The sequence below is a fragment of the Salvelinus sp. IW2-2015 genome, linkage group LG13 (genome assembly GCF_002910315.2).
Source record: "Salvelinus sp. IW2-2015 linkage group LG13, ASM291031v2, whole genome shotgun sequence".
In the NCBI taxonomy this organism is placed as follows: Eukaryota; Metazoa; Chordata; class Actinopteri; order Salmoniformes; family Salmonidae; genus Salvelinus; species Salvelinus sp. IW2-2015.
In genome coordinates, this window is record NC_036853.1 from 5604384 (window position 1) to 5631373 (window position 26990).

Consider the following 26990-nt stretch of genomic DNA (forward strand, 5'->3'; position numbering starts at 1 on the left):
CAAAGAGCGAGATTTATCGGTGTGTGACCGTGTTACTAGCTCAGTGCAGTGGGCAGCTGGGAGGAGGTGCTCTTGTTCTCCATGGACTTTACAGTGATCCCAGACTTTTTGGAGTTAGAGCTACAGGATGCGAATTTTCTGCTTGAAAAGCTGGCCTTTGCTTTTCTGACTGACTGCGTGTATTGGTTCTGACTTCCTGAACAGTTGCATATCGGGGGGCTCTTTCGATGCTATTGCAGTTTCGCCACAGGATGTTTTTGTGCTGGTCGAGGGCAGTCAGGTCTGGAGTGAACAAGGGCTATATTGTTCTGTTCTGCATTTTTTTGAACGGAGGCATGCTTGTCTTAATATGGTGAGGAAAGTATACATTTATAAGAATGACCAGGCATCCTCAACTGAACGGGATGAGGTCAATATCCTTCAGGGTACTCGGGCCTAGGTCGATTAGAAAGTGCCTGCTCGTCGCAGAAGTGTTCTTTAGGGAGCGTTTGACAGTTGATTTGAAGGGGTGGTCGTTTGACGCGGACCGTGGCGGATACAGGCAATGAGGCAGTGACTCGCTGAGCTCTTGGATTGAACAGCAGAAGGTGTAACATTTGGAGGGGCAGGTTGGTCAGGGATAATGTCTTACTTAGGCGTGCCCATGTTTACGGATTTAGGGTTGTACCTGGTGGGTTCCTTGATGATTTGTGTGAGATTGAGGGCATCAAGCTTGGATTGTAGGACTGCCGGGGTGTTAAGCATATCCCAGTTTAGGTCACCTAACAGAACAAACTCTGAAGCTAGATGGGGAGCGATCAATTCACAGATGGTGTCCAGGATACTGTCGTGCTGAAAGGTGAATTTGTCTCCCAGTGTTTGTTGGAAAGCAGACAACCAGGTTTTCCTCTAGGATTTTGCCTGTGCTTAGCTTAATTTCACTTCTTTGCATCCAAAAAACTCCCTAGTCCTTGCCGATGACAAGCATACCCATAATATAATGCAGCCACCACCATGGTTGAAAATTTGAAGTGATGTGTTGCGTTTGTCTTGAATACAAAGCGCTATGTTTGGGACAAAGTCAATTTCTTTGCCAAATTTGAGCAGTTTTACTTCAGTGCCTTATTGCAAACAGGATGCATGTTTTGGAATAAATTTATTCTGTACAGGCTTCCTTCTTTTCACTCTGTTATTTAGGTTAGTATTGTGAAGTAACTACAATGTTGTTGATCCATCCTCAGATTTCTCCTATCAAAGCCATTAAACTCTAACTGCTTTAAAGTCATCATTGGCCTCATGGTGAAATCCCTGAGAGGTTTCCTTCCTATCCAGCAATGGAGTTAGGAAGGACGCCTGTATCTTTGTAGTGATTGTGTGTATTGATACACCATTCAAAGTGTAAATAACTTAACCATGCTCAAAGGGATATTCAAAGTCTGCTCTATTTAAAAAAATGTTTTTTTACACATCTACCAATAGATTACCTTCTTTGTGAGGAACTGAAAAACATTCCTGGTATTTGTGGTTGAATCTGTGTTTGAAATGCACAACTGAGGGACCTTACAGATAATTGTATGTGGGGTAGAGATGAGTAATTCCAAAATCATGTTATACACTATTATCGCACACTGAGTGAGTCCAGGCAACTTATTATGTGACTTGTTAAGCATATTTTTACTACTGAACTTATTTAGGCTTGCCATAATGCAAGCCTGGGTTGTTTAATTATTGACTCAAGACATTTCATATTTAATGAATTACCAAAAAATTCTATAAACATAATTCCACTTTGACATTAGTGGGTAGGCCAGTGACGCAACATTTCAATTTAATCAATTTTAAATTCAGGCTGTAACAACAAAATGTGGAAAAAGTCAAGAGGTGTGAATACTTTCTGAAGGCACTGTACACTACAGTATATGCCGTGCAATGCAGCTGAAATAACATATTTAACCTCTACATAGACATATTTGATATGGGCAGAAAGCTTAAATTATTGTTAATCTAACTGCACTGTCCAATTTACAGTAGCTATTACAGTGAAATGCCATGCTATTGTTTGAGGAGAGTGCACAGTTATGAACTTAAAAATGTATTAATAATCCAATTAGGCACATTTGGGCAGTCTTGATACAACATTTTGAACAGAAATACAATGGTTCATTGGATCAGTCTAAAACTTTGCACATACCCTGCTGCCATCTAGTGGCCAAAATCTAAATTGCGCCTAGATTCCTAAGTCATATATTGGCCTTTCTCTTGCATTTCAAAAGACGGAACCAAAAAACAAAACAAAAATGTTTTCTTTGTATTATCTTTTACCAGATCTAATGTATTATATTGTCCTACAGTAATTTCACATTCTCACAAACTTCAAATTGTTTCCTTTCAAATGGTGTCAAGAATATGCATATCCTTGCTTCAGGTCCAGAGCTACAGGCAGTTAGATTTGGGCATGTCATTTTAGACGAAAATTGAAAAAAAGAGTCCGATCCTTCAGAGGTTTTTAAGTATTTTCTTGCTTATTGTGTAGTAGAGGATAAAATAAGTTGCCAATTTTAGTGGCCTGTCCCTGACTACAGCTGTCGCTGTAAATGTCCCCAATTAGCCCTCAAAAATAAAAAAGCAACATGTAAAATTGAGGCTGATATTTCAATAATCAAAAACGCTGTATCCAATCAGATTTGCATGTCAAAATTCTGTCCATCCCTGTACCAAACTCATTTGCTCCTGTGTCTTTACCACAGACCTTTTATGAGAGCGTTTGATCAGAGATACATTGTAACCACCACATGAACAACCATGGCCAGGAAGAGCATTCAACAGCATAGGCTACCAAACTGGGGTGATTCTGAAATGACCTTTCGGCTCAGATTAAAACTGTAGGGTGATTATCCATTTCTGAATTTTAATTAAAACAAGTATTTGAAGGACTATAACAAAAATGTACAGTATAGTTAAATATAGTTTCATGAGATCGGTTTGTTAAAAATGTTGTGCAGCTCGATATCCCCCACCTCTAACTAAATATTAGTTCAGAACAGTGGTTTAAACTTTTTTACAATGCTTCCACTGGTTAATCATTCATCTTTAATCCTCAAGAAAATGCATAAAATGACTGAGTGAAGGGAAATGTGACTGTTACATGTCAAACTGCTATTATGGAATGAAAGTCCTGACTTCAGTACTACTCCACATTGAACCACAACCAGAGGATTGGTACATTATGGGCACATTGTTATTTGGCTGTTATCATTTGGTAAGTACTGTACGTATTTGTTGCATGAGAAATATAAGGAAAGCTATTATCGCCGCCAGTGGAGTGAAAACAAGGCTTGACGTCATTGAATTGCGTGGTAGGCTATCCTTCGGCGGCTTCTGATGTACGTGAGTGACGTCCCATTCCCTAGGGTTATTCATCTCTCCCTACCTCTAGTTGCTCCGTTTGAGTGCCACTCCCCCACGGAGGGACACTTGAAAACGAGGGGGAGGGCTAAGGCGGGGGTATTGGGATTGAGCCATTGTCCTCGTGTCACTTCCTGAGGTCAGAACAACTCTGCAGAACTCGTACACACAAGGACTACTTTTTCTATGTGAACCTGTTCTTCAGAAGGCAAAACCAACACTTTTCACTCACATAAAACAACACATATAATCAATATTGTGGTAGCTTGGTTCCTCTTCCCCATCCCTGTCCCAGTAGTTAAGCCCTGGGCTTACAGACAAACAGAGATAGAGGGGAGGCGCTGGAGTGTGGCAGAAAGCCTCTGTTGAAAGGCTACAAACAGGGAGTCTGCTGATATCATGTAAACACAACCAGCCAGCCAGTCAGGCTGTACACAGTCAGTCAGCCAGGAAGGTAGGGTGTACACAGTCAGCCAGCCAGCCAGCCAGCCAGCCAGCCAGCCAGCCAGCCAATCAGGAAGGCAGGGTGTACACATTCAGTCAGGCAGGGAGTGAATTAGCCAGGGTGTTCTTATTCACACAGTAGGCCTGGCTGACTAGGTGGTCAGTGGTCAGTCAAGGTGTCGCTGCTAACACCAGGCAGATCAAGGCCATGGTCAGGGAAGGCCAGTCAGAATAGCCTGTGTTCCATGTTGAGGTGTAGCGGTTAAAGGGCCAGTCACAATAGCCTGGGTTCCATGTTGAAGTGTAGTGGTTAAAGGGCCAGTCACAATAGCCTGGGATCNTCCATGTTGAAGTGTAGTGGTTAAAGGGCCAGTCACAATAGCCTGGGATCTATGTTGAGGTGTAGTGGTTAAAGGGCCAGTCACAATAGCCTGGGCTCCATATTGAGGTGCAACAAGCAGTTCTACAGAGATGAGGCTTTGCACTGCAATGTGAAGCCTAAAGTAGATCTCTCACCCTCTCAGTGAGAGATACTGGCACTACTGAATGTAAAGTAGTAGAAGCCCAGACAGGATCATCATAACGTTCTCCCACTGCCCTGACTTCAAATGTATGCCTTACATCCAGACCAATTTCCTTAGAATGAAAGCATATCAGTCTTTTGTTAGTGGTCCTGTGTTCCTCACCTCAGACACCACCTCGTGGGACATGAGTCTCTGGATAGCAGCCAGACACAGCTGGGTGATCTTGGGCTCCTTGGTGCCACAGCCCATCAGGAACGGCTGGACCACCTCCGAGCTGTTCTCCTTCAGAGCTAAAGAGGAGACAATACATGGGCATGCAGTTAACACATTAGACAGCTGTTCTAAAACAAACATCTACAATAAGACTWCTCTGTTAGAATGCATCCTCCTTTCCTTAGCCTGTTTTAATGGGGTCTAATCACTGTTCTGTATGTGATTGGATATTGGCTCAGCCAAAACATCGCTCACAAACAAACACACACAAGGCATAAGAGTGTCCCCTCCCTCAATCACTCACTTGCCAAGATGTCTGAATTCCTCGCAGCGATGGTCTTGATCTTGACTATCCCAGACTCAGCAGCCTAGAAAAGCACAGAACAGAGACACATTAAGTTTACATTTACTGTACCTATACATTCCTTATGATAAGACAGCTGACGATACGTTACCACCTCTATATGCACTGTTATAACTGAGGTAGACGTCTCCTAGTCCTTATTAATGATCCTCAAGGCCAGACACACTAATCAGTTAACCTTGAGTTACCGGAGAGGAGACACTGGGAGCCATAGTGATTTCTTGTGTGGAGCTCTGTTGCCTGACATAGTGAGATCATGCTGTGCTTTCAGCAGTCTACAGAGGTCTCTATCGCTCTACAGCAGCTGCAGCTTGGTCAAGATATTCTCCCTCTCGTTCTCCTTCGTTCTTTTTCTCCCATCCCCAAGTCAAATCGAATAAAACAATTCAAATCGAAATACATTTTTATTTGTCACATACGCCGAATACAACAAGTGTAGACTTTACCGTGAAATGCTTACTCACAAGCCCTTTCCCAACATGGCCGTTAAAAAGTAAGAAACCAACCACAACAAGCAGATCATTAACACCTGACTGTGCACTGTGATACAGACGGGGCCTATAACCTACATAGAAAAGGTGCAACGCTCGTTCACCATAACAAAATGCAGTGTTTTATTTAAGCAAGGTTAAAAGATTAACATTTCAGCCCTCAATGGCCTTTATCAGAACAACTTTTAACCTTGCTTGAATAAAACAATGAATATTTAAATGGTGAGCGAGCGTTGCGTCTTTTCCTTTTCAATGATGATTAACATTTTTGGGGTTGTACCTCGCCTCCCATTGGTTGAGCACCCTCCACTTCTTTCCCTATAGCCTACATTAACTTCTTTGTTAACATACTTTCAGTGTCAAATTGTTTCCCGGCAATTCCTGTCCCACAATTCTTGTTCCAAGCTAAAGTGAAGAAATATTGGATTGGTGTGAGCACAAGACAACCTGTTCTAGTACTGAAACACACACAGCTTAGCAGGGTTTCTTTCAGTTAACCTGTTCTAGTCACTGCCTCTCCTCCATACTGAAACACACACAGCTTANCAGGGTTTCTTTCAGTTAACCTGTTCTAGTCACTGCCTCTCCTCCATACTGAAACACACACAGCTTAGCAGGGTTTCTTTCAGTTAACCTGTTCCAGTCACTGCCTCTCCTCCATACTGAAACACACACAGCTTAGCAGGTTTTTTTGCAGTTAAAATCTGACCACAAAGGGTCTAGCTTAAGAACAGTGTGCAACACTCCAGCAGGTAATTCATTTGATATGAATAACAACCACCAGTCAACCCCTCTTCATATGATGTAAAATCACGTAGGAAGACAGCCTGGGTGACAACCACTTCCTGTTATTGTTGTTCTAACCAGACCTGCTGTGCTATGCTGCTGTGTTTGGCCTGGTATACAGTGATATCAAATTATATTTAATTTGACCTGCCACAAGGCCGCACAGAGGTGGGAGTCAATTGGACAGTATCCGACCTCTTGAACCTCTTGGTTACCCGGCAACAGGGCCTTAATACTGCAGAGTGTGGACTGGGCCAAACTGTGTAGAACTACAGGCCCTATCGTAACCCCACACAGCGACTTAAAGATAATCTAGAGAAATGCAAGTCTCCCTCCTCTCCTTTGTCCTTAGTGTGGATGGAGGCGGAGGGCGTTAACAGGGCATTAAAAATCACACAGAACTTGTTCTAATAATCATTCCGATCCTGCTGGTGTAGAGACGAAGATATCAATATAACCCTAGAAGCTACGAAGAACAGTGAAGACAACTAATTGGCTTTGGCTCATGTATTCCCTGACAAAGGTCATGCAGCCGAAACACAGTTTTTCATCTTTGTTTCCATTGAACATGCCATACAAATAAAGGCATTTTAATTCTATGAAGAGTGCCTTGGTCCTCCTTTCTTTTTGGCTGTTGCTCTTATTTCTAAAATGGGAGGCAGGCAGGGTGACATACATTTGTGTTGTTGTTGAGGACATCTCTCTAGCACAAACAAGGTTAGGCCTCCACAAACAGACAATAAAGTCTGTGTTGGGGGAAGGGCCGTTTAGGGCCGTTGGGGTTCTTATTCTAGGTGTCGTTGATAGGCAGCAGATTTGGTGCGGAGGCTTTCTCATCATGAAGTTACTCAGGTTATCTTGGGACAATTCCACAATAACAGAGTGATGCTGAGACTCACAATTTTCACTTTAAAATGTACATCAAACAGAAACCAATGATCGCAAAGTTAAACAAATCATACAACTCTGCACAAGGACTACTTTTAACAATTTCCACAGAAAATGTTACAAAAACACATTTACTTGAAGAACAGTGCGGATGCAAAGTTTGGTAACAGAATGACAGCACAAACTGTCATTCTGTAACAAAACGTTGCATCTGCACTGTTCAAGTAAACTGTTAAAAAAGTAGTCCTTGTGCATAGAGTTGTATGGATTGCTTAACTTTGCAATCATTGGTTTTTGTTTGACATACATTTTAAAGTGACAAAACTGAGTCTCAGCATGACTCTTACCATGGAAATGCCCCTTGGCTAATGAAGTTAGTGTTTCTCGGCACACATAACAGGTTGACCATCAGCACACTCTCTAGAACTGAACATAGGCTGTTAGGCCTATATATTCCATTGCAGCACCCTTGATGTTCCTTGTTTGGCTGTATACGATTGTGACACACAACTGACATTCATTCCAAGTGAATTTCGCCACAGTGCTGTTGAGCAAAAGGCCACGCTGTGTTAACTTTGTTATAAATTGCCTTAAAAAAAAGGTCCTTCTCCAACCCTCCTTACACAGCAGCCATTGTGGTTAGGTGGGCCTAGCACTAGCAGGGCTCAGAGGAGCCACAGTGAATGGACTCAGTATGMAATGTGAATGGGAGCCTTTTGTGGAAGGAAGATGATAGTGGTGATGATGATTAAAYATGACATCATAAGGGATGGTCAATGGTCTTTAAGGAAACAGCTTCATTACAATGTTGAAGATATAGCCTGGGCTTTATGAATAATACTATCAACAAGGATAAGCCTAATTCTGCTTATTGGATGCTTGTCCATCCTCACACTTTCACATTTGAAATAACTGGCTTCATTTCCTCGTTCTTCATGTTTGTGATGAGAGTGGAATGGATCTCCTATGAGTCATTTAGGTCATCAGACAGACCAGCCACTGTATGAAACCACTCCAGTCTATTCATGCTAGCTCAGTCAGTAGTCTTTCTGTACCAAGTCCACCCTCCCCACCCACACTCTTATCCAGTAAAATTCTAACTGAGCCCAAAAAGGCCTGACACTGCATGACTTTCTTCCCCTTTACAATAGAACTGAGAAGCTTCAGTCTGAATCAGTATGAGTCAAAATTACAAGCTGGCAGTTTAGAACTATTTCTGTGAACCGCACTGTGAAGGGCGTATGAAGCAACTGAATGCGAAGGTTCATCCACACTACAGCAGCGTGAAGACAAATAGTGGAAGGACCAGGTCACACTCYTAGGCCTAACTTCACTACATGTTTTATCCTAGGGGAGAATTATTCATGAAGTTGGGCACCAGCCTGAATGCAAACTCACTACTTCTCCTAAAGCCCAGCATCATTTGCTCAGCCGCTTAGAGGCTGTCTCAGAAGAGCACATGTCGAGAGAGCAACTCACACTGCAGATTTTCGCATTGATTCTGCTGCTGCATAGCCTACATTGAAGGGGCTTATTCAATTAATCCAAACCTTAGTCTCACCTTCTGTCAGTTCTACTAAGTTTCTGCTTTTCAGCTTGTTATTTCTTCAGACTATGACACCCGTGTGGCAAAGTCAGCCATACAGGCAGGGTATGAAGGAGGAGCCACGTTTCAAACAGTCGACAAACACAGCACTGTAACTCCTCAACAGAGAGACCTGCGATCATAACACAACAGAGAAGCTCCCACTGATTTAGCTGGCTGTCACTCAATAGAAGGAAAGGTCTTGAGCGTGAAGCTGTGATATAGAAAAATCTACAGGATTCTTCTCAGCCCTTCTTAACCCAGACAAACCTGAGAGAAAACAGCTGCACTGCAGTAAAAGAGGTAAATGAATGGGAGAGGGGTGTGCAAGACTGGTCAAGGAGGTGTCTTGTACCTGGCTATCTGAGTGAAAAGAGAAAAAAAGACTCAAGGGCACAACTGACATTCTCATTTCCCATAGTAATGTAAGATAATTCAGATATGTTGATCAAAATGTAAAACAGACTACTTAGAAAGCCCAGCAAAGGACAGGCTTAGTATAGACAGATTCTACGGTGGCCACAAAAAAAAAAAAGTCAAGCGAGGTGGCTCGTGGGTCTGCGTACCTGCATCCATACACCCCCCCCCAACACCTTGAGAGCAAAACATTTTAGCACCCCCCCTCGTGACAGCGAAGACAAAAATAATCTAGTTAATTTCATGCAATTCTACTAATTTCGTCATTGGGCGGAGAGAACATTTGCAGTTTTACAGCTAATTTCCTGCGATTCTACTAGGGCTGGGAGGTATACCGTATTTTACTATATATTGATGCATGGACCGGTTTGGGTTTTTACTTTACCTTCTATAATGGTATTTGAATGTTTGGTTTGTTAAATGTGATACACACGGCGTAATGTTCATTTGTATAGTTTACTCTGCTCTCTCCCTCTCTTCGCATGCCGCTTTCTACAGACCTAGCCCACCCTGTCACTCAAAGTGTGCATCTGTTATTACTCGACCACGAGACACCTGTGTTCAGTCTACATGGTCAATGAAGCACATCCAACAATGTTGATGACTACGATACTGTTTCCACTTTGATTCTTAATATAAATCCACAAGCGTTCTATACTATTAGTTTGTTTCTTACATCTGCAAACAGCTAGTTTGTTTTTTCGTAGCAAGTTGAGGCTAAGTCGTGTTAGCCGATAATGCCAATCGCTAGTTAGCTGGCTTGCTAACTAGCTAAACAATGTCCTGAGCAAATGTAGCTAGCTATACAGCCTGATACCAGTGATTGTGTAGGCCTAAATCAGCATGTTGTTTGTGCAACAGTATCTTCTAAATCAAAGAGGAATAGGCGAAGCATGAATATGTTAGCTACATGATATCGCTAAGGAAACACTGACCAACACTTTGCTTCCTATCCTGTCACAATAACTCCTCCCTGACATGTTTATTTGTTGCCATGTCAAACACTGTTTTCAAAGTGCCAACTATTAACTTTTAACAATAGACTTAGAATAATCATTTATTTTCCACGAGCCAACAGTTCACCCAAGTGTTTTGCTCTATACTGAACAAAAGTATAAAACGCAACATGTAAAGTGTTGGTCCCATGTTTCATGAGCTGAAACAAAAAGGTCCCAGAAATGTTCCATGTGTACAAAAAGCTTTTTCTCTAAAATTGGTTTACATCCATTAGTGAGCATTTCTTCTTTGGCAAGATAATCCATCCATCCATCCATCCATCCAGCTGTGGCATATCAAGAAGCTGATTAAACAGGTCATTAAACAGGTGCATCTTGTGCTGGGGACAATGAAAGGTCACGTTAAAATGTGCAGCATTGTCATAACACAATGCCAGAGGTGTCTCAAGTTGAGGGAGTGTGCAATTGGCATGCCGACTGCAGAAATGTCCATCCGAGCTGTTGCCAGAAAATGTAATGTTAATTTCTCTACCATAAGCCGCCTCCGTCATTTTAGAGAATTTGGCAGTACGTCCAATTGGCCTCACAACTGCAGACCACATGTATGGCGTCTTGTGGGCGAGCGGTTTGCTGATGTCAACGTTGTTAACAGAGTGCCCCATGGTGGTGTGGGGTTTTGGTATGGGCAGGCATGAGCTATGGATAKCGAACACAATTGCATTTTATCAATGGCAATTTGAATGCACTGTGATACCGTTATGAGATGAGGCCCATTGTCGTACCCTTCATCCGCCGCCATCACCTCATATTTCAGCATGATAATGCACGGCCCCATGTCACCAGGATCTGTACACAATTCCTGGAAGCTGATGTCCCAGTTCTTCCATGGCCTGCATACTCAGACATGTGACCCATTGAGCATGTTTGGGATGCTCTGGATAGACGTGTATGACAGTATGTTCCAGTTCCCACCAATATACAGCAACTTTACACAGCTATTGAAGAGAAGTGGAACAACATTCCACAGGCAACAAAAAACAGCCTGATCAACTCTATGCGAAGGAGATGTGTTGCGCTGCATAAGACAAATGGTGGTCACACCAGACACTGACTGGTTTTCTGATTCACACCCCTTTAAAGGTATCCGTGACCAACATATGCATATCTGTATTCACAGTCATGCGAAATCTATAGATTAGGGTTTAATTTATTTATAAAAAATGTACTGATTTCCAAGTCAAGTCGCAATTGCAGCATTTGGTTAAAAATAAGATTTAGATGTTTTGCCCATATCGTGCAGCCCTACAGTGGCAAGAAAAAGTATGTGAACCCTTTGGAAATACCTGAATTTCTGCATAAATTTGTATCTGATCTTCATCTAGGTCACAACAATAGACAAACACAGTCTGCTTAAACTAATAACACAAACAATTATACGTTTTCATGTCTTCATTGAACACACAGTGTAAACATTCACAGTGTAGGGTGGAAAAAGTATGTGAACCCTTGGATTTAATAACTGGTTGACCCTCCTTTGCCAGCAATAACCTCAACCAAACGTTTTCTGTAGTTGCAGATCAGACCTGCACAGCAGTCAGGAGGAATTTTGGAACATTCTTTACAAAACGGTTTCAGTTCAGCAATATTCTTGGGATGTCTGGTGTGAACTGCTCGAGGTCAAGCCACAGATTCTCAATCAGGTTGAGGTCAGGACTCTGACTGGGCCACTCCAGAAGGCGTATTTCCTTCTGTTGAAGACATTCTGTTGTTGATTTACTTCTGTGTTTTGGGTCGTTGTCATGTTGCATCACCCAAATTCTGTTGAGATTCAATTGGCGGACAGATAGCCTAACATACTTCTGCAAAATGTCTTGATAAACTTGGGAATTCATTTTTCCGTCGAAGATAGCAAGCTGTCCAGGCCCTGAGGCAGCAAAGCAGCCCCAAACCATGATGCTCCCTCCACCATACTTTACAGTTGGGATGAGGTTTTGATTGTGTGCTGTGCCTTCTTTTCTCCACACATAGGGTTGTGTGTTCCTTCCAAACAACTCATCTGTAGTTTCATATGTCCACAGAATATTTTGCCAGTAGAACATCCAGATGCTCTTTTGTAAACTTCAGACATTCAGCAATGGMTTTTTTTGGACAGCAGTGGCTTCTTCCGTGGTGTTCTCCCATGAACACCATTCTCATTTAGCGTTTTACGTATTGTAGACTCGTCAGAGATGTTAGCATATTCCAGAGATTTCGGTCTTTAGCTGACACTCTAGGATTCTTCTAAACCTCATTGAGCATTCTGTGTTGTGCTTTTGCAGTCATCTTTGCAGGACAGCCACTCCTAGGGAGAGTAGCAACAGTGCTGAACTTTCTCAATTTATAGACAATTTGTCTTACTGTGGACTGATGAACATCAAGACTTTTAGAGATACTTTTGTAACTATTTTCAGCTTTATTCAAGTCAACAATTCTTAATCTTAGGTCTTCTGAGATCTCTTTAGTTCGAGGCATGGTTCACATCAGACAATGCTTCGTGTGAATAGCAAACTCAAATTGTGTGATTTTTTATTTTTATTGGGCAAGGCAGCTCTAACCAACATCTCCAATCTCATCTCATTGATTGGACTCCAGGTTAGTCGACTCCTGACTACAAGTCATTAGCCTAGGGGTTCAGATACTTTTTCCAACCGACACCGAATTATGTATTCAATATAGACAAGAAAAATAAAATTATGTGTGTGTTACTACTTTAAGCAGACTGTGTTTGTCTATTGTTGTGACTTAGATGAAGATTATATCAAATTTTATGACCAATTTATGTAGAAATCCATGTAATTCCAAAGGGTTCCCATACTTTTCCTGCCACTGTACGTGGCAGTGTGGAAATGATCTCAAATMAATGCAGAAAGTTATTTTGGGTTGAAGATTATTTGAACATTATAAAATAATCAAAATGGAAATCACTTAGAATGTATGTCCCCCACCCTGGGGTCAGGCATTACTCAAAGCAAATGTAGAACTTGTATTATTGAAAAAACATAAAATATGGTAAAAACAAAATTGAAATACTGTGATATGTCATACTGCCCTGCCTTAAATTCTACATATTTTGCCATAGGGTGGAGGAAAATGTTTGCAGTTTTTAATGTGATAACTGATGATTAATGGGCCCCACTTCAGTCAGTAATTCAACCATGCTTAGATAGCTGGCTGCTAGACTAACTTATAATATTTTTTGCTGACATTGGCAAATTGAGTGACTGCTGATGCATAACCAAATTTCAAAATTGCAGCTCGTGTACTCTAACTCTCAACAGTATGTTGCGACCCCCACCCCCATCTTAAATGTTTTTATTAAATGTTTTTAATTGGTCTGCGGGCGTACAAAAGGCTGCGGCAGTTGCCCATCCCTGCTGTAGAGGTATCGTCCCCAGAGCAGTGCTGAGTCTTTCTGTGTGACTACGTCTGAGGAGAAACAAACAAAGCCAGCCAGAGTTATACCTGCCTGCCTGCTGACTCAGTCTGGAGTGGAGGCCGAAAGGGCACAGGCTCAGCATAAAGGAGCAGTCATCTCAAATGTGGAGACTGACTGAGACAGCATCATTTCTCTGACAGCTAGGCCTACAGCAGTATACCACCCTGCATCTAGGGCTGGGCGATAAATCAAATTAATTTGATTAACTTGAATGTACAGTGCATTCGGAAAGTATTCAGACCCCTTGACTTTTTCCACATTTTGTTACATTACAGCTCTGGTGTTGAGGGGGGGTAGGAAGGTGCAGAGTGCACACAGCACAAAAGGAGCAAAGGAGACGAGACCAAAAATACAAACACTCATAAAAAAAAAATATATAGATATATACTTGATTCTTGCGATACAGGCATTTGGTGCATTACACTAAAACATACAGTGCATTTGGAAAGTATTCACACCCCTTGACTTAACATTTTGTTACGTTACAGCCTTATTCTAAAATGGATGAAATAGTTTTTTCCCCTCATCAAATCGACAAACAATACACCGTAATGACCAAGTAAAATCTGCTTTTTAGAAAATGTTTGCAAACGTATTACAATTTAAAAACATAAATATTCCATTTACATAAGTATTCAGACCCTTTACTCAGTACTTTGTTGAAGCACCTTTGGCAGCGATTACAGCCTCGAGTCTTCTTGGGTATGACGCTACAAGCTTGGCACACCTGTATTTGGGGAGTTTCTCCCATTCTTCTGTGCGGATCCTCTCAAGCTCTGTCAGGTTGGATGGGGAGTGTTGCTGCACAGCTTTTTTCAGGTCTCTCCAGAGATGTTCGATCGGGTTCAAGTCCAGGCTCTGGGTGGGTCACTCAAGGACATTCAGAGAAATGTCCTAAAGCCACTCCTGCATTGTCCTGGCTGTGTGGTTAGGGTCGTTGTCCTGGTTAGGGTCGTTGTCCTGGTCAGGTTTGGCCTGGTCAGGGTCGTTGGTCTGGTCACGGTCGGTCTTTGTCCTGGTAGGTCGTTGTCCTGGTATAGGGTCGTTGTCCTGGTTAGGGTCGTTGTCCTGTTAGGGTCGTTGTCCTGGTTAGGTCGTTGTCCTGTTAGGGTCGTTGTCCTGGTTAGGGTCGTTGTCCTGGTTAGGGTCGTTGTCCTGGTTAGGGTCGTTGTCCTGGTTAGGGTCGTTGTCCTGGTTAGAGTCTGAGCGCTCTAGAGCAGGTTTTTCATCAAGGATCTCTGTACTTTGCTCCGTTCATCTTTCTCTTGATCCCGACTAGTCTCCCAGTCCCTGCTGCTGAAAAACATCCCCACTGCATGATGCTGCCACCCACATGCTTCACCGTAGGTGATGGTGCAAGGTTTCCTCCAGACAAGACACTTGGCATTCAGGCCATCTTGGTTTTATCAGACCAGAAAATCTTGTTTCTCATGGTCTGAGAGTCCTTTAAGTGCCTTTTGGCAAACTCCAAGTGGGCTGTCATGTGCCTTTTACTGAGGAATGGCTTCGTCTGACCACTCTACCATAAAGGCCTGATCGATGGAGCTGCAGAGATGGTGGTCCTTCTGGAAGTTTCTCCCATCTCCACAGAGGAACTCTGGAGGTCTGTCAGAGTGAACATTGGGTTCTTGGTCACATCCCTGACCAAAGCCCTTCTCCCCTGATTGCTCAGTCCTGTCTTGGAGCTCTACGGAGATTTCCTTCAACCTCATGGCTTGGTTTTTGCTCTGGCATGCACTGTCAACTGTGGGACCTTATATAGAGAGGTGTGTGCCTTTCCGAATCATGTCCAATAAATTGGATTTACCACAGGTGGACTCCAATCAAGTTGTAGAATTGGTACACTTACTGGAGAGCTCTTTTGTCTACACCCATTCAGCATCATTCACACCCTTTTAAGCTTTAGCCCCACCCATCTCTTTAAGGATTCACATGTGAGGCCATGTACWAAACAACAAAAGATTTCAAGACTAAAAGCTGGTTATACTATGGGTGTGTTTGTAAATGTAATCTGGAGTGCCAGAGTGTGCTCTGGGCATGCGTAAACTAAGAGCATTGTCAGATTGTCCATTCGTAAATTCAGAGCGCACACTGGACGCTCCGGCCGAGGAGTAGGGTTGATCAGAGCGTTCTGACCTAACAACAAGCACCTAAGCTAACTGGCTATTGTTGGCTAGCTACTTCCAGAGACAAATGAGAGAACAGCTCACTGACCATTTTACTCGCCCTAGCAGAGCTGGTTAGTTTAGACATGTAGCTAGCTAGCAAAAGAATAAACCATAATCCGAACTGATAACATCACTACCCTGCATGAATCTGCAGGTAGCCAACCAATCAGGTTCAATGTTAGCTAGCCTACAAATGGCTCTGAGATACAAATAATATCACTACACAGATCATACAAGTAACGTAGCTAGCAAGCTAACAGTACACTAACTTGAAATTAAAAAGGACTTTCTGACAAAATTAGAAATGTGTAATATCTGAAAATGTAGCTAGCTGTACTATCTTATCCATATACATGGATGGACGCACGCTCCTCCCTCTCTGTCACGGATGCCATGGTAGCTCTTATTTTGAAGATGTAAACCTGGAGACAGGTGTTTTTACAACAGCTTTCTGTGTGTTCTCTTTTCTACTCCGTCTGTATATTTGCAGTCAAACGCCTTAGCTGTCATACTCGAATTCCACTGATTTCAAAACTCGGTCTTCCAGAAAGTGGATATTAACACTAATGCAGATCTACTACGTGATATCTTTCAAAAAAGCTGCGTTAGAAAGGATTACCTACACACACTGACCAGCTCATGCTATAGACAGAAGCATGCTACATGGCAGACCAATCCGAACTCATCTCTCAGTATGTCCAGCCCACTCATTATCTCAGCCAATCATGGCTAGTGGGAAGGTTGCTGGCTTTTTCCATGGCTAAACCAACTAGGCTTGTAATTTAACAAATGTATTTGTATTTACAGATGACATACATGTTTGTTGTTAAGGCACATGAAAGTTCACATGTTCCAGAAGGCATTTCTGCCAAAAAACACATTTTGATACAAATAAAAAACATTACACTCAAATGGCTCTCCTGTGAAATAGTGACGCGCGACATACACCTAGTTTCCTGAAACAAGTCACATATAATCAAGCAAATAGGTAAGTAACAAAACAGGTCTGGTGTGTTTAGGCAAAGTGACATCATGTAAACAAGTGTCTGCATTTGGCTTACCAGAGGACTAGGTTAATGCTTGTGGCAATGCTTCAGGCATTTGTACTGTAAAACACAACGCACGAGCATAACCTCCTCCGCAGTATTGTTCTCATGATAAGCCAATTGATGCAATGAATACCACAAGGCATAGTCCAAGCACTTGTGGTAAAATGGAGACAGTCAGTACTCAGCATGTAAGCTAGATGCAGTAAAAAAAAGAGCATCATTCCAATRTCTACTGAAAACCTGCATCAGCTTAACCTTGGACAGTTTGTGAGATCGACATCTGGAAAGGAGCAGCTTATCTCTAGCTAGTTTAGAGAGGAAGGCTAGATAGCAGTATTCTCAGTTTGAAAGGCATGTCTTTCCTCCCATATGGAAAATATTTAGCTTGATGAAGTAGACCAGGCATCATAGTTGTTTTCACATATAGTCCTCTTAAAAGAACCGATCTCAGTCCTTTTTAAAGTGAACTCAGTTATTTTTCTATTCACACTAACCTTACTTTTGAATAAGGACTCAACTCATTTGCCAGTTCACTTCACCTATTTTCACGTCCGAATCCTCTTTGCATTCACATTGCTCTTTAGAAAAGGGAACCAGGATATTTCTTCCAACATTACCTCAATGCACTCTTGGTTTTTACAAAGTGCAGGGCAAGACATTTGAACAGAACGTATCGGACCGCTAAATATACCTACTTAAATTTTGGAAGCTAATACATTGCATTTAGTTAAAATATGACCTAATAATATTATCTTCTGATTATAATTAACAGAATAAATAGCAGAGGGATACTGCAGATTAAATAATGCTGTAACTGAAAATTGTACACCCAATGTAAGCTACTGCCTAAGAACTAGCATTGATTTTGTACTCTTAGTTGCAATTCCAACCAAATATGGTGTCTTCTCACACTATATATATATAAAATATATATAGACATTTTTGTGGATCCTTGACAATTGCTAATCAATACCCAAAAAAGGCAAGTTTTTTTCCAGCGAACCTGGACATCAACATCTCTCTTTCGTGGCACCAATGTGCTGGGTTATGGCAGGGGCAATTGTGTTGCAGTAGTCTAGTGCATGGTGTGGGAATAATGATGAACCAACCTGGGGAGCATTGTGTTCACATTCCCCTAAAAAAAGTGAACCAGACCGTGCAAGTCAAGCCAAGAAAAATGTTATATTCTGCCATTAATCACAACACTTGGGATGTAGCATTTCTGACCAATGCAGTGGCAACACTAAGCATCTTCATTTTGAAAATCATTGAAGCTCAAAATTGTGAAAAAGCTGATTCTGACATCCACACAAAACAATGGACGTCCCATCATAGAATGTAAAGTCAGTATTTGACAACTGGCTACTGTTCACACCTAGACCTTGGAAAAGCATCCCAAAATCTTTGGCTTAGTTATAAAAATCTTCGGCATCCATGTAGCCAGCAGATCTAACCCGCTTGCTTACAGCTGCACTAGGGTCATACAGCATTCCTGTGTATATTAAGAAACTGCGAAGCCGGTGCGAGATATGGCTCGGAAAACGTACCTCAATCCAGGGATGAGAAATGCGTTGTACTCCAATTTGTCCATTATCCCAAATGAAGTGTTAAACCGAGAAGATTGAACAAGTGCTAGTTTTTAAGTAAACTGCTGTTTTCATCCTCATGCTAGCTAGCAGTAGGAACAGCAGCCGTTATGGAATGCATGTATGGTTGAACAACAAAGGAGCTAATTGGCTGACACTGCCATTCCAAAATGGCTGCTGTTACCTAGTATGAGGATGAAAAAGCCAGATTTCCAGAAAACTAATAGTCTTTCAATCTTCTTGATGTAACAGTTAGAATACTGAGACGATTCGGAGTACAACGCATTTCTCATCCCTGGATTGAGATACATTTTCCGAGCCATAGCTTGTGCCGGCTCCGTAGTGTCTTCATATACACAGGTATGTTGTCTGACCCTAGTGCAGATGTAAGCAAGCGGGACAGATCTGCTGGCTAGCAACCATGCAGCCTTCACAACTGGGTATCACCCTATTATTTCTGATGGTAAACCCTAATAATAACCCTTACCTAACCCAACCAGTTTTAAATGTCTACTTCAATTAAGTGACGTCAGATTGAAACGTCACAAGGATCCATTTAGACTTCCTATTTATGATACATGTCGCGAGCGCTCGCATCACAACATCAGCAGTTGCATTGAAATGTATAATCAGTGGTGAGGTGGCAAAACATCACATAACACACAGTGGAGTGAAACTGAGCGAAAGTAAGAGAGGAATTGTTAGCTATAACGTCAGACAGCCATAACTACCTCTTTGACTGGGGGGAATTTCTTCTTGCATTCCATGGACAGGGACCGCAGATCCGTCTGCATGTTCTCGAGTAATTTCTTCACCGCTTCGGGGCTACTAGTCGACATTTTGGATGATGTATTCGACCCAAATATCAAATCTTGAAATAATAATAAAGCAATCGTAAGATACTGGTCCCTTGCCTACTTATTCAGCCCCTTTGAAAACGAAAAACGGTATGGACCTCAGCAAGCGTTCACTGACACAAGTCAATATTCCAGTTTTCTACTTTGCCCATAGAGAATGGAAGGGATGACACGGGCATAAGCTTGTCCAKAACAAAAAAGCCTAGACGGTGGTGTCATAGATTATCATCACTAGCACAATTCTAGTGACATTTATATGGTTAAAATTTCTCAGTTTTACCCGTAGTTCCTACGGCTCCAGCAGTCACCATTGCAAGCAACGTTTCAATCCCACAATGCTTTGGTAGACATTGGGAAGATCTCAATTGTATTCTCCCTGCGCCTCTCTCCTCGCTCATCGTCCCCTTCTCAAAACCCATTGGAGAAGAAGGTAAGAGGGGCGGGACCTCTGGTTTTCTCATCCAATGGATTTTGAGAAGCAGAGGAGTAGCGAGGACGTGAGAATTACATTTGAGATCATCCCATTGACACGTCACTTGCACTACCGTAAACATGACCGGATTCCAGCAGAATGATTCCAGCGTCCTCGTGTGGAGTAATACAAACCAATTCATGTAGTATTTTGTAAGGCAATGTACAGGTAACTGCCAAAATAAATGAGGGATCAATGAGGGATACAAGGTATATTGAAAGCAGGTGCTTCCACACAGGTGTGGTTCCTGAGTTAATTACATAATTAACACCCCATCATGCCACAGACGACGCAATCGCAATCACACTGCACACTGCCCTAACCCATCTGGACAAAGTAATACCTATGTAAGAATGCTGTTCATCGACTACAGCTCAACATTTAACACCATAATACCCTCCAAACTCGTCATTAAGCTCAATATAGACCCTGGGTCTCGACCGCGCCCTGTGCAACTGGGTCCTGGACTTCCCGACGGGCCACCCCCGAGTGGTGAGGGTAGGTAACAACATCTCCACCCCGCTGATCCTCAACACTGGGGCCCCACAAGGGTGCGTTCTCAGCCCTCTCCTGTACTCCCTGTTCACCCATGACTGCGTGGCCATGCACGCCTCCAACTCAATCATCAAGTTTGCAGACAACGCTTCAGTGGTAGACTTGATTATCAACAACGATGAGATGGCCTACAGGGAGGAGGTGAGGGCCCTCGGAGTGTGGTGTCAGGAAAATAACCTCACACTCAATGTCAACAAAACAAAGGAGATGATCYTGGACTTCAGGAAACAGCAGAGGGAGCAGCCCCCTATCCACATCGACGGAACAGTAGTGGAGAAGGTGGAAAGTTTTAAGTTCCTCGGCGTACACATCACGGACAAACTGAAATGGTCCACCCACACAGACAGCGTGGTGAAGAAGGCACAGCAGCGCCTCTTCAACCTCAGGAGGCTGAAGAAATTTGGCTTGTCACCAAAAACACTTACAAACTTTTACAGATGCACAATCAAGAGCATCCTGTCGGGCTGTATCACCGCCTGGTACGGCAACTGCTCCGCTCACAACCGTAAGGCTCTCCAGAGGGTAGTGAGGTCTGCACAACGCATCACCGGGGGCAAACTACCTGCCCTCCAGGACACCTACACCACCCGATGTCACAGGAAGGCCAAAACGATCATCAAGGACAACAACCACCCGATCCACTGCCTGTTCACCTCGCTATCATCCAGAAGGCGAGGTCAGTACAGGTGCATCAAAGCGTGGACCGAGAGACTGAAAAACAGCTTCTATCTCAAGGCCATCAGACTGTTAAACAGCCATCACTAACATTGAGTGGCTGCTGCCAACATACTGACTCATCTCTAGCCACTTTAATAATGAAAAGATGTTTGTAATAAATGTATCACTAGCCACTTTAAACAATGCCACTTTATATAATGTTTACATACCCTACATTACTCATCTCATATGTATATACTGTACTCTATACCATCTACTGCATCTTGCCTATGCCGTTCGGCCATCGCTCATTCATATATCTTTATGTACATATTCTTATTCATTCCTTTACACTTGTGTATATAAGGTAGTTGTTGTGAAATTGTTAGGTTAGATTACTTGTTAGATATTACTGCATGGTCGGAACTAGAAGCACAAGCATTTCGCTACACTCGCATTAACATCTGTTAACCATGTGTTTGTGACAAATATTTTTGAGGGGATTTGCTTAGTGTCATGTATAAAAATGCCCAGTTGCTCATTTTTGTGGGTACCATGCTTAGAAGAAGAGAACTCAGTGATGTTGAAAGAGCAGTCTCAAAGGAGCATAGGGCTGAAAGGGGGTTGGTCTCTCTCTCTCTCTCACTCTCTCTCTCACTCTCTCTCTCTCTCTCTCTCTCAATTCAATGTAAGGGCTTTCTCTCTCTCTCTCTCGATCTCAACCCAATTGAACACTTATAGGAGATTCTGGAGCGGCACCTTGCTTCGACAATCATCAACCAAACACCAAATTATGGAGAATTTCTCATGGAAGAATGATGTCGCATCCCTTCAATAGAGCTCCAGAAACMTGTAGAATCTATGCCAAGGCACATTGAAGCTGTTCTGGCAGTTGGTGGGCCCCATTAAGAGCCGTTATGTTGGTGTTTCCTTTATTTTGGCAGTTACCTGTATGTGCTCAATAGTAAACACATACTGTAGCATGACATGTTTTAAGATTTCTTTAGAGGAAAAATTAAAGGCCTACAGCACACACATGGCTTGAAATCATTTCAGTTGGGTTACTGACATACTCATGGCTTTTGATGATAATACTCTGCTTCCATCTGCTGGCCATCAGGATACATACAGTCTCTCTCTCTCACTCTCTCTCTCTCTCTCTCTCTCTCTCTCTCTCTCTCTCTCAACAGTCTTCAGAAATCTTGGTGGAAAAGAATGACATTGTATGACACATAATTTTTTACACCTTTTAATATAAATGTTTTTATTTTACAATGTCAGTTGTAATGATACATGTGAACGGTACTCAGCTTTGCACTGGACATGTCATTGGCAATACTGACGAACACATACTGGAAGTGTAAGAGCTTATACTTTTCAAAGTTGTTATTGTATGATATGGCAAAGTAGATGATGATATAATTAATTAATGAATAGGCCACAATATAAGCAAATAACAGACTTTGCGAGACTTTTCATTTTTCCAAGGTAAAAGGTATGAAACTCAAGTTCAGTATTACGGGAAAACTCTTTCTCTCCAGCTTCTCACCTCTAAGCTGCTCGCTATGATGGTATACTGTAGTGTACTGTACAATGATTTCAAATGCCAAAATTCTGTACAACAAAAATATATTGAACACAATCCATACTTTCACTAGTTTTTAAACTATGTTTCTCATGTGCTTTATCACATTTTGGACTTGGTATACAGTTTAGAAATATATATATATACGATTGTATACATTTTTTTTTTTWAATCAAGCCAAGGATGAGAGCAATGCAAATATCCTGGTTTTACATTTTAAAGTACTTAAAAAACCTAACATAGGACTACCCACTGGGCAAAAAAATTGTTGAATCAATGTTGTTTCCACATAATTTCAACCCCCAAAATGTATGTGATGATGTTAAATCAATGGAGGAAAATGTATTGGATTTGCAAAAAGTAATCAACGTAGGGGCATTTTGTCTTTTTTTCACCCAACTTTGAACCTAAATCCATTGACATGTTGAAAATTGTTGTTGATTTCATGTTGAYTTCACGTTAGTTGACAACTCAACAAAATGTAAATCAAAACTAGACGTTGAGCTGACGTCTGTGCCCAGTGGGTATGATTAAAATGCTAATACACAATGATTATATGTCCAAGTAAGCTTTTGAATCAAAGCAATACATTTACAGTATGTCTGACTTAATCCTAAACTCAAACAACAACCTTAGGCTAGCAAAGCCTATTCAGTCTGTTTTCTACAGGTTTATTTTATTCCTGCTATGTTAGGTTACTATAATAGAGACAGACACTTGGGCTTCAGATGTATTTTTGATGCAATTCTTCTGACATAAATGTGGATATTAAACTGTATAGGTTGTGTGTAACATATTGGCACTTGCCAATATATTAATGTATAATCATAGTATTCGGAGGCAAAAAAAGTATTGCCTCCGAATAATTATTGCCTCATTGAATTCTTGTTCAATTCTGCATTGCTTCTTGTAACCACAATGACATGGTGCTTTTAGTTGGCATGCGGTTATCGGATTCCTTTATTTGTCATCTAAAAATGTTGTCAGCTAAGGTTTAGCATCTCGGGGTAAATTAACAAACATATTGATTAGATTGATGTATTTACTATATCAACTGATATGACTGTAGCAAGTTCAACATAATGCACAAAAATAATACCTAATCACAGTGTCTCTCACAGCTGAATATAAATCAGGAGCAACCCTACATGAGAACATGGTAGAGGGGGGACAGACGGAGGGATTATGTTGTAAAGCATTGTTACGATGTGCTGTATGAGGCAGTCCTTTCAACTAAGTCCTGAATTAAACATCACAATGTAACTGTACTGTATTCAACTGAAACTCTACGACTGTGTTTGGAATGAAACATTCCATTCCGCCAGAAGCTAAAACTAACTGAAAAACAACTTGAAGTAGTATTCGTACAACATGTGCCGAGCTGAACATCAGAGATGTCCATGAAAAAAAGGAAAACAAAAAACACATCCTTAGAAAGCAGATGTGATCATCAGACAAACATTCTCAAGTCTCAACCACAATGGACATATAACAAATCACTGAATCACACCATTTCAATGTCTGCTAAACTTCGTCATTGGCGAACTAAATCAGCACAACCCAGCTAGAGTTCCTGGTTGATCAGGCAACAGTGTGAGGCAGAAGTGGCGAGCAACTGTCCCGTGGATGGAAGTGTAGATGGAAGAGCCAGTAGCATTGCGTGTGTGAACATCAGTACATACACGATTTAACAACAGCACCTGAAACAGTAGTCTATATTGTCTCTGAGAGACCTTGCAGGAGAGAAAGAGCCAGGGCACAGCAGCACCAGTGTCTCTGCATCTGTGCTCATTTGGCCGCAGTTGTGCAGTTATGAGGTATCGTTGAGGAGAGGTRTGGGACGGGSCCYYGYCAGAMGCCATGTCYAYGGYAMGGACATGGGACCTCASAAGGRCTGGGTCCACGTTCCCAGCTCTAGCAGTTGGACTCCTTCTCGTTGACGGGGAAGTAGCCTTCCTTGGTGGGAGGGTGTCTCTGACGGAGGCTGTCCCCATCGGCAGCAAAGATGGCCAGCAGCTTCTCTTGCTCCTTCTTGGTTTTGGGTAAGTCAGTGGACGGTGTGGTCAGGATTATAAAGCGCTACAGAACAACAGAGGAAATAGACAAGACAAGATTGGTTTGTTGTATTGGTTTGTATATATTTCTAAGTTACAGTAGCTTAAGCCCAAAAAATTGACAATAGCAAACAGGAAAAAAGTCAGTGGGGGTAAGGAGTGAAAACAGTGGGTGGTGTGTGTGACTTACCTCCTTCAGGGTGCCTTCCACAGAACACATTTTGATGACCACCCAGAGGGGGACACAGAGCATGGAGGACAGGGCCAGGAGCCAGCCCAGGCCGTAGCCCCACCAGGGGTACACATACTCATTGTTGTACTTCAGAGGGGTGTACTTGATCAGGGAGAAGGCAAAAGTACCCTGCGGAGGTAAATAGTCCATCAGCTCTGTCTTCTTGACAGTCACTGTTTGCTACGTCCTAGGTTTATTCTATTTTTTTTTGCATTGATTTAAAAACAAGTGACTTGCTTTCATTTGAGATCTTACCACTTTCTAAAAAATCTTTGTGAATTTGATGAGCCTTGCTGTGCGATGGTAGATGCTTTTTCAATAGTCACCACCAGAGGTCAATCCTCAGTCAAAAGACAGAACAGGGTTTTGGTTCAAAAGAAAAAGACTCACTAAGCAGGTAGCAGGAGTGAAGTACATCCAGCAGTATTTGATAATAGGCCCAGGGCGGTAGCCAATCATGTCCTCAATGTTGTCATAGAAACGGTCAGCACCTACAGGAACAGTGAGGAAAGAGAAGAATAGTGAGGCAGGAGTCAGCAAGGGACAGATACACATTCCCACAGTACTCATTTGTAAGGCATCTAACTGGTTGCTCAAAATAGTACTAAGTCTCATCAAAAAAGTGTTCAAAATGGTGCAATAATATCACATTCAGTTAGTTGTTCCACTCCCAGATGCCCTTTCACTTCTACGGAGAGAAGACTACAGCTGAAGCCCAGAGGATCGATGAACAGTGCTTATGTCGTCAATTAAAATACCCCATTTGTCATGCTAATGCCCCCCTCAACACATACCCACATAACTTGGCTAAACACTCACCATAAATCCAAGCAATGCAAACTGTCTCAAAGACAGCCACAAAGAGCAGGCACATCCCACTGGCAGCATAGTAGTCAAAGAGTTGGAAGACGTACATGCCTCCCTGGAGAGAAACATGTGTTACGTTACGGCAGGGCAGCTAGGGACACACTCTCTGTTTTATCAATGCCACACGTAGAGCAACATGCAGATGCAAGAAAACATATAGCTCTTTTTGGGGAACATTCATTCTGATTATGAAGTTTAGCCTCCGTATATGGTCTACGATGTATGTAGCAATATACATTATAGAGCATACATTAGAGAGCCTATACTTCCTACACAGACTGAATGTTCCCCAAAAGGAGCTAATTGTATTCCTGATGTCAGTATCCTATGGTTGAATGGCTCTTTTTTTAGCAAGTGTAGTAACWTTCAATACACGTGACCAGAAACTCAAAGCCCTTAATGAAAGCCTTAAGGATTTCATTTTTGTTTATGAAGACAGTTCTGAGACATGACCATAGGTAATTGGGGTCAGAGCGGAGAGTTGGGGTCAGAGCCAGGGTCAGCCATTTTACCAGCGTCCATGAACCAATCGGGGTCCTGGGTGGCATTTTAGGCTGTGACCTACCTCTGTCAGCATGATGAGACCCATGAGGAAGGAGAAGATGGCCACCGCCAGAATGAAGAGCTCTCTGCGGTTCTTACGACGAAACGTTTTAAGGGTACATGTCCACATGGGCGTCCGTCACAGACTCTCCCACACACACAAACTTCAGGAGGGGAGAGACAGAGGGGATGCTTTGTTATGATAAAGAAAAACACGCATTGTGGACATTGTTGGGCAGAGTTTGAAGGCATTTTGTGTGTGTGTTGTTTGTGTGTGTGTGTGTTGTGTGTGTGTGTGTGTGTTGTGTGTGTGGTGTGGTGTGTGGTGTGGTGTGTGTGTGTGTGTGTGTGTGTGTGTGTGTGGTGTGTGTGTGTGTGGGTGGGTGGTGTGTGTGTGTGTGTGTGTGTGGTGTGTGTGTGTGTGTGTGGTTGTGGTGTTGTGGTGTGGTGTGACAAATGGTTTGATGAAGAATGCGAAACCGTAAAAAGAATAAATTTGAGTCATTTAGCAGACACTCTATCCAGAACACTTACCAGTAGTGGTGGATACTTTTCATCTGGTCCAGTGGGAAGCAATAAGTCCAGCACCCTGGCATTACAAAGCGCCATGCTTCTACTAACATGAGAACACAGAAGATGAGTTGAGAGGAGACAGAGAGAGGAGACGCAAGACGAGGCAGAGCGAGACAGAGAGAGGAGAGAGAGGGACAGACAGAGAGAGGGAGAGACAAGAGAGAGGCGGACAGACAGAAGACAGGACAGCGACAGCAGACAGACAGACAGACAGAAGACAGAAGACAGACAGACAGACAGACAAGAACAGACAGACAGACAGACA

At 42.4% G+C, this 26990-nt stretch overlaps 2 protein-coding genes across 2 annotated transcripts in view; both read right to left on the bottom strand.

The window, feature by feature from the left end:
• LOC111971796 (protein MON2 homolog) overlaps nt 1-19528 on the bottom strand; it is a 59760-nt gene extending 40232 nt beyond the window's left edge. The window contains exons 1-3 of the mRNA XM_070446343.1: nt 19062-19528; nt 4870-4933; nt 4515-4642 (exon numbers count right to left, since the gene is read on the bottom strand). Coding sequence (XP_070302444.1) covers nt 4515-4642; nt 4870-4933; nt 19062-19169 — 300 coding nt within the window. The 5' untranslated portion in view covers nt 19170-19528. The remainder of the gene's footprint in view (nt 1-4514; nt 4643-4869; nt 4934-19061) is intronic.
• Nucleotides 19529-22107: 2579 nt separating this feature from the next.
• Nucleotides 22108-26990, bottom strand: part of LOC111972023 (sodium- and chloride-dependent GABA transporter 2-like) — a 47672-nt gene continuing 42789 nt past the window's right edge. Inside the window, 6 exon segments of the mRNA XM_023998859.2 lie at nt 22108-24535; nt 24701-24871; nt 25133-25233; nt 25562-25664; nt 26175-26264; nt 26266-26316. Coding sequence (XP_023854627.1) covers nt 24371-24535; nt 24701-24871; nt 25133-25233; nt 25562-25664; nt 26175-26264; nt 26266-26316 — 681 coding nt within the window. The 3' untranslated portion in view covers nt 22108-24370.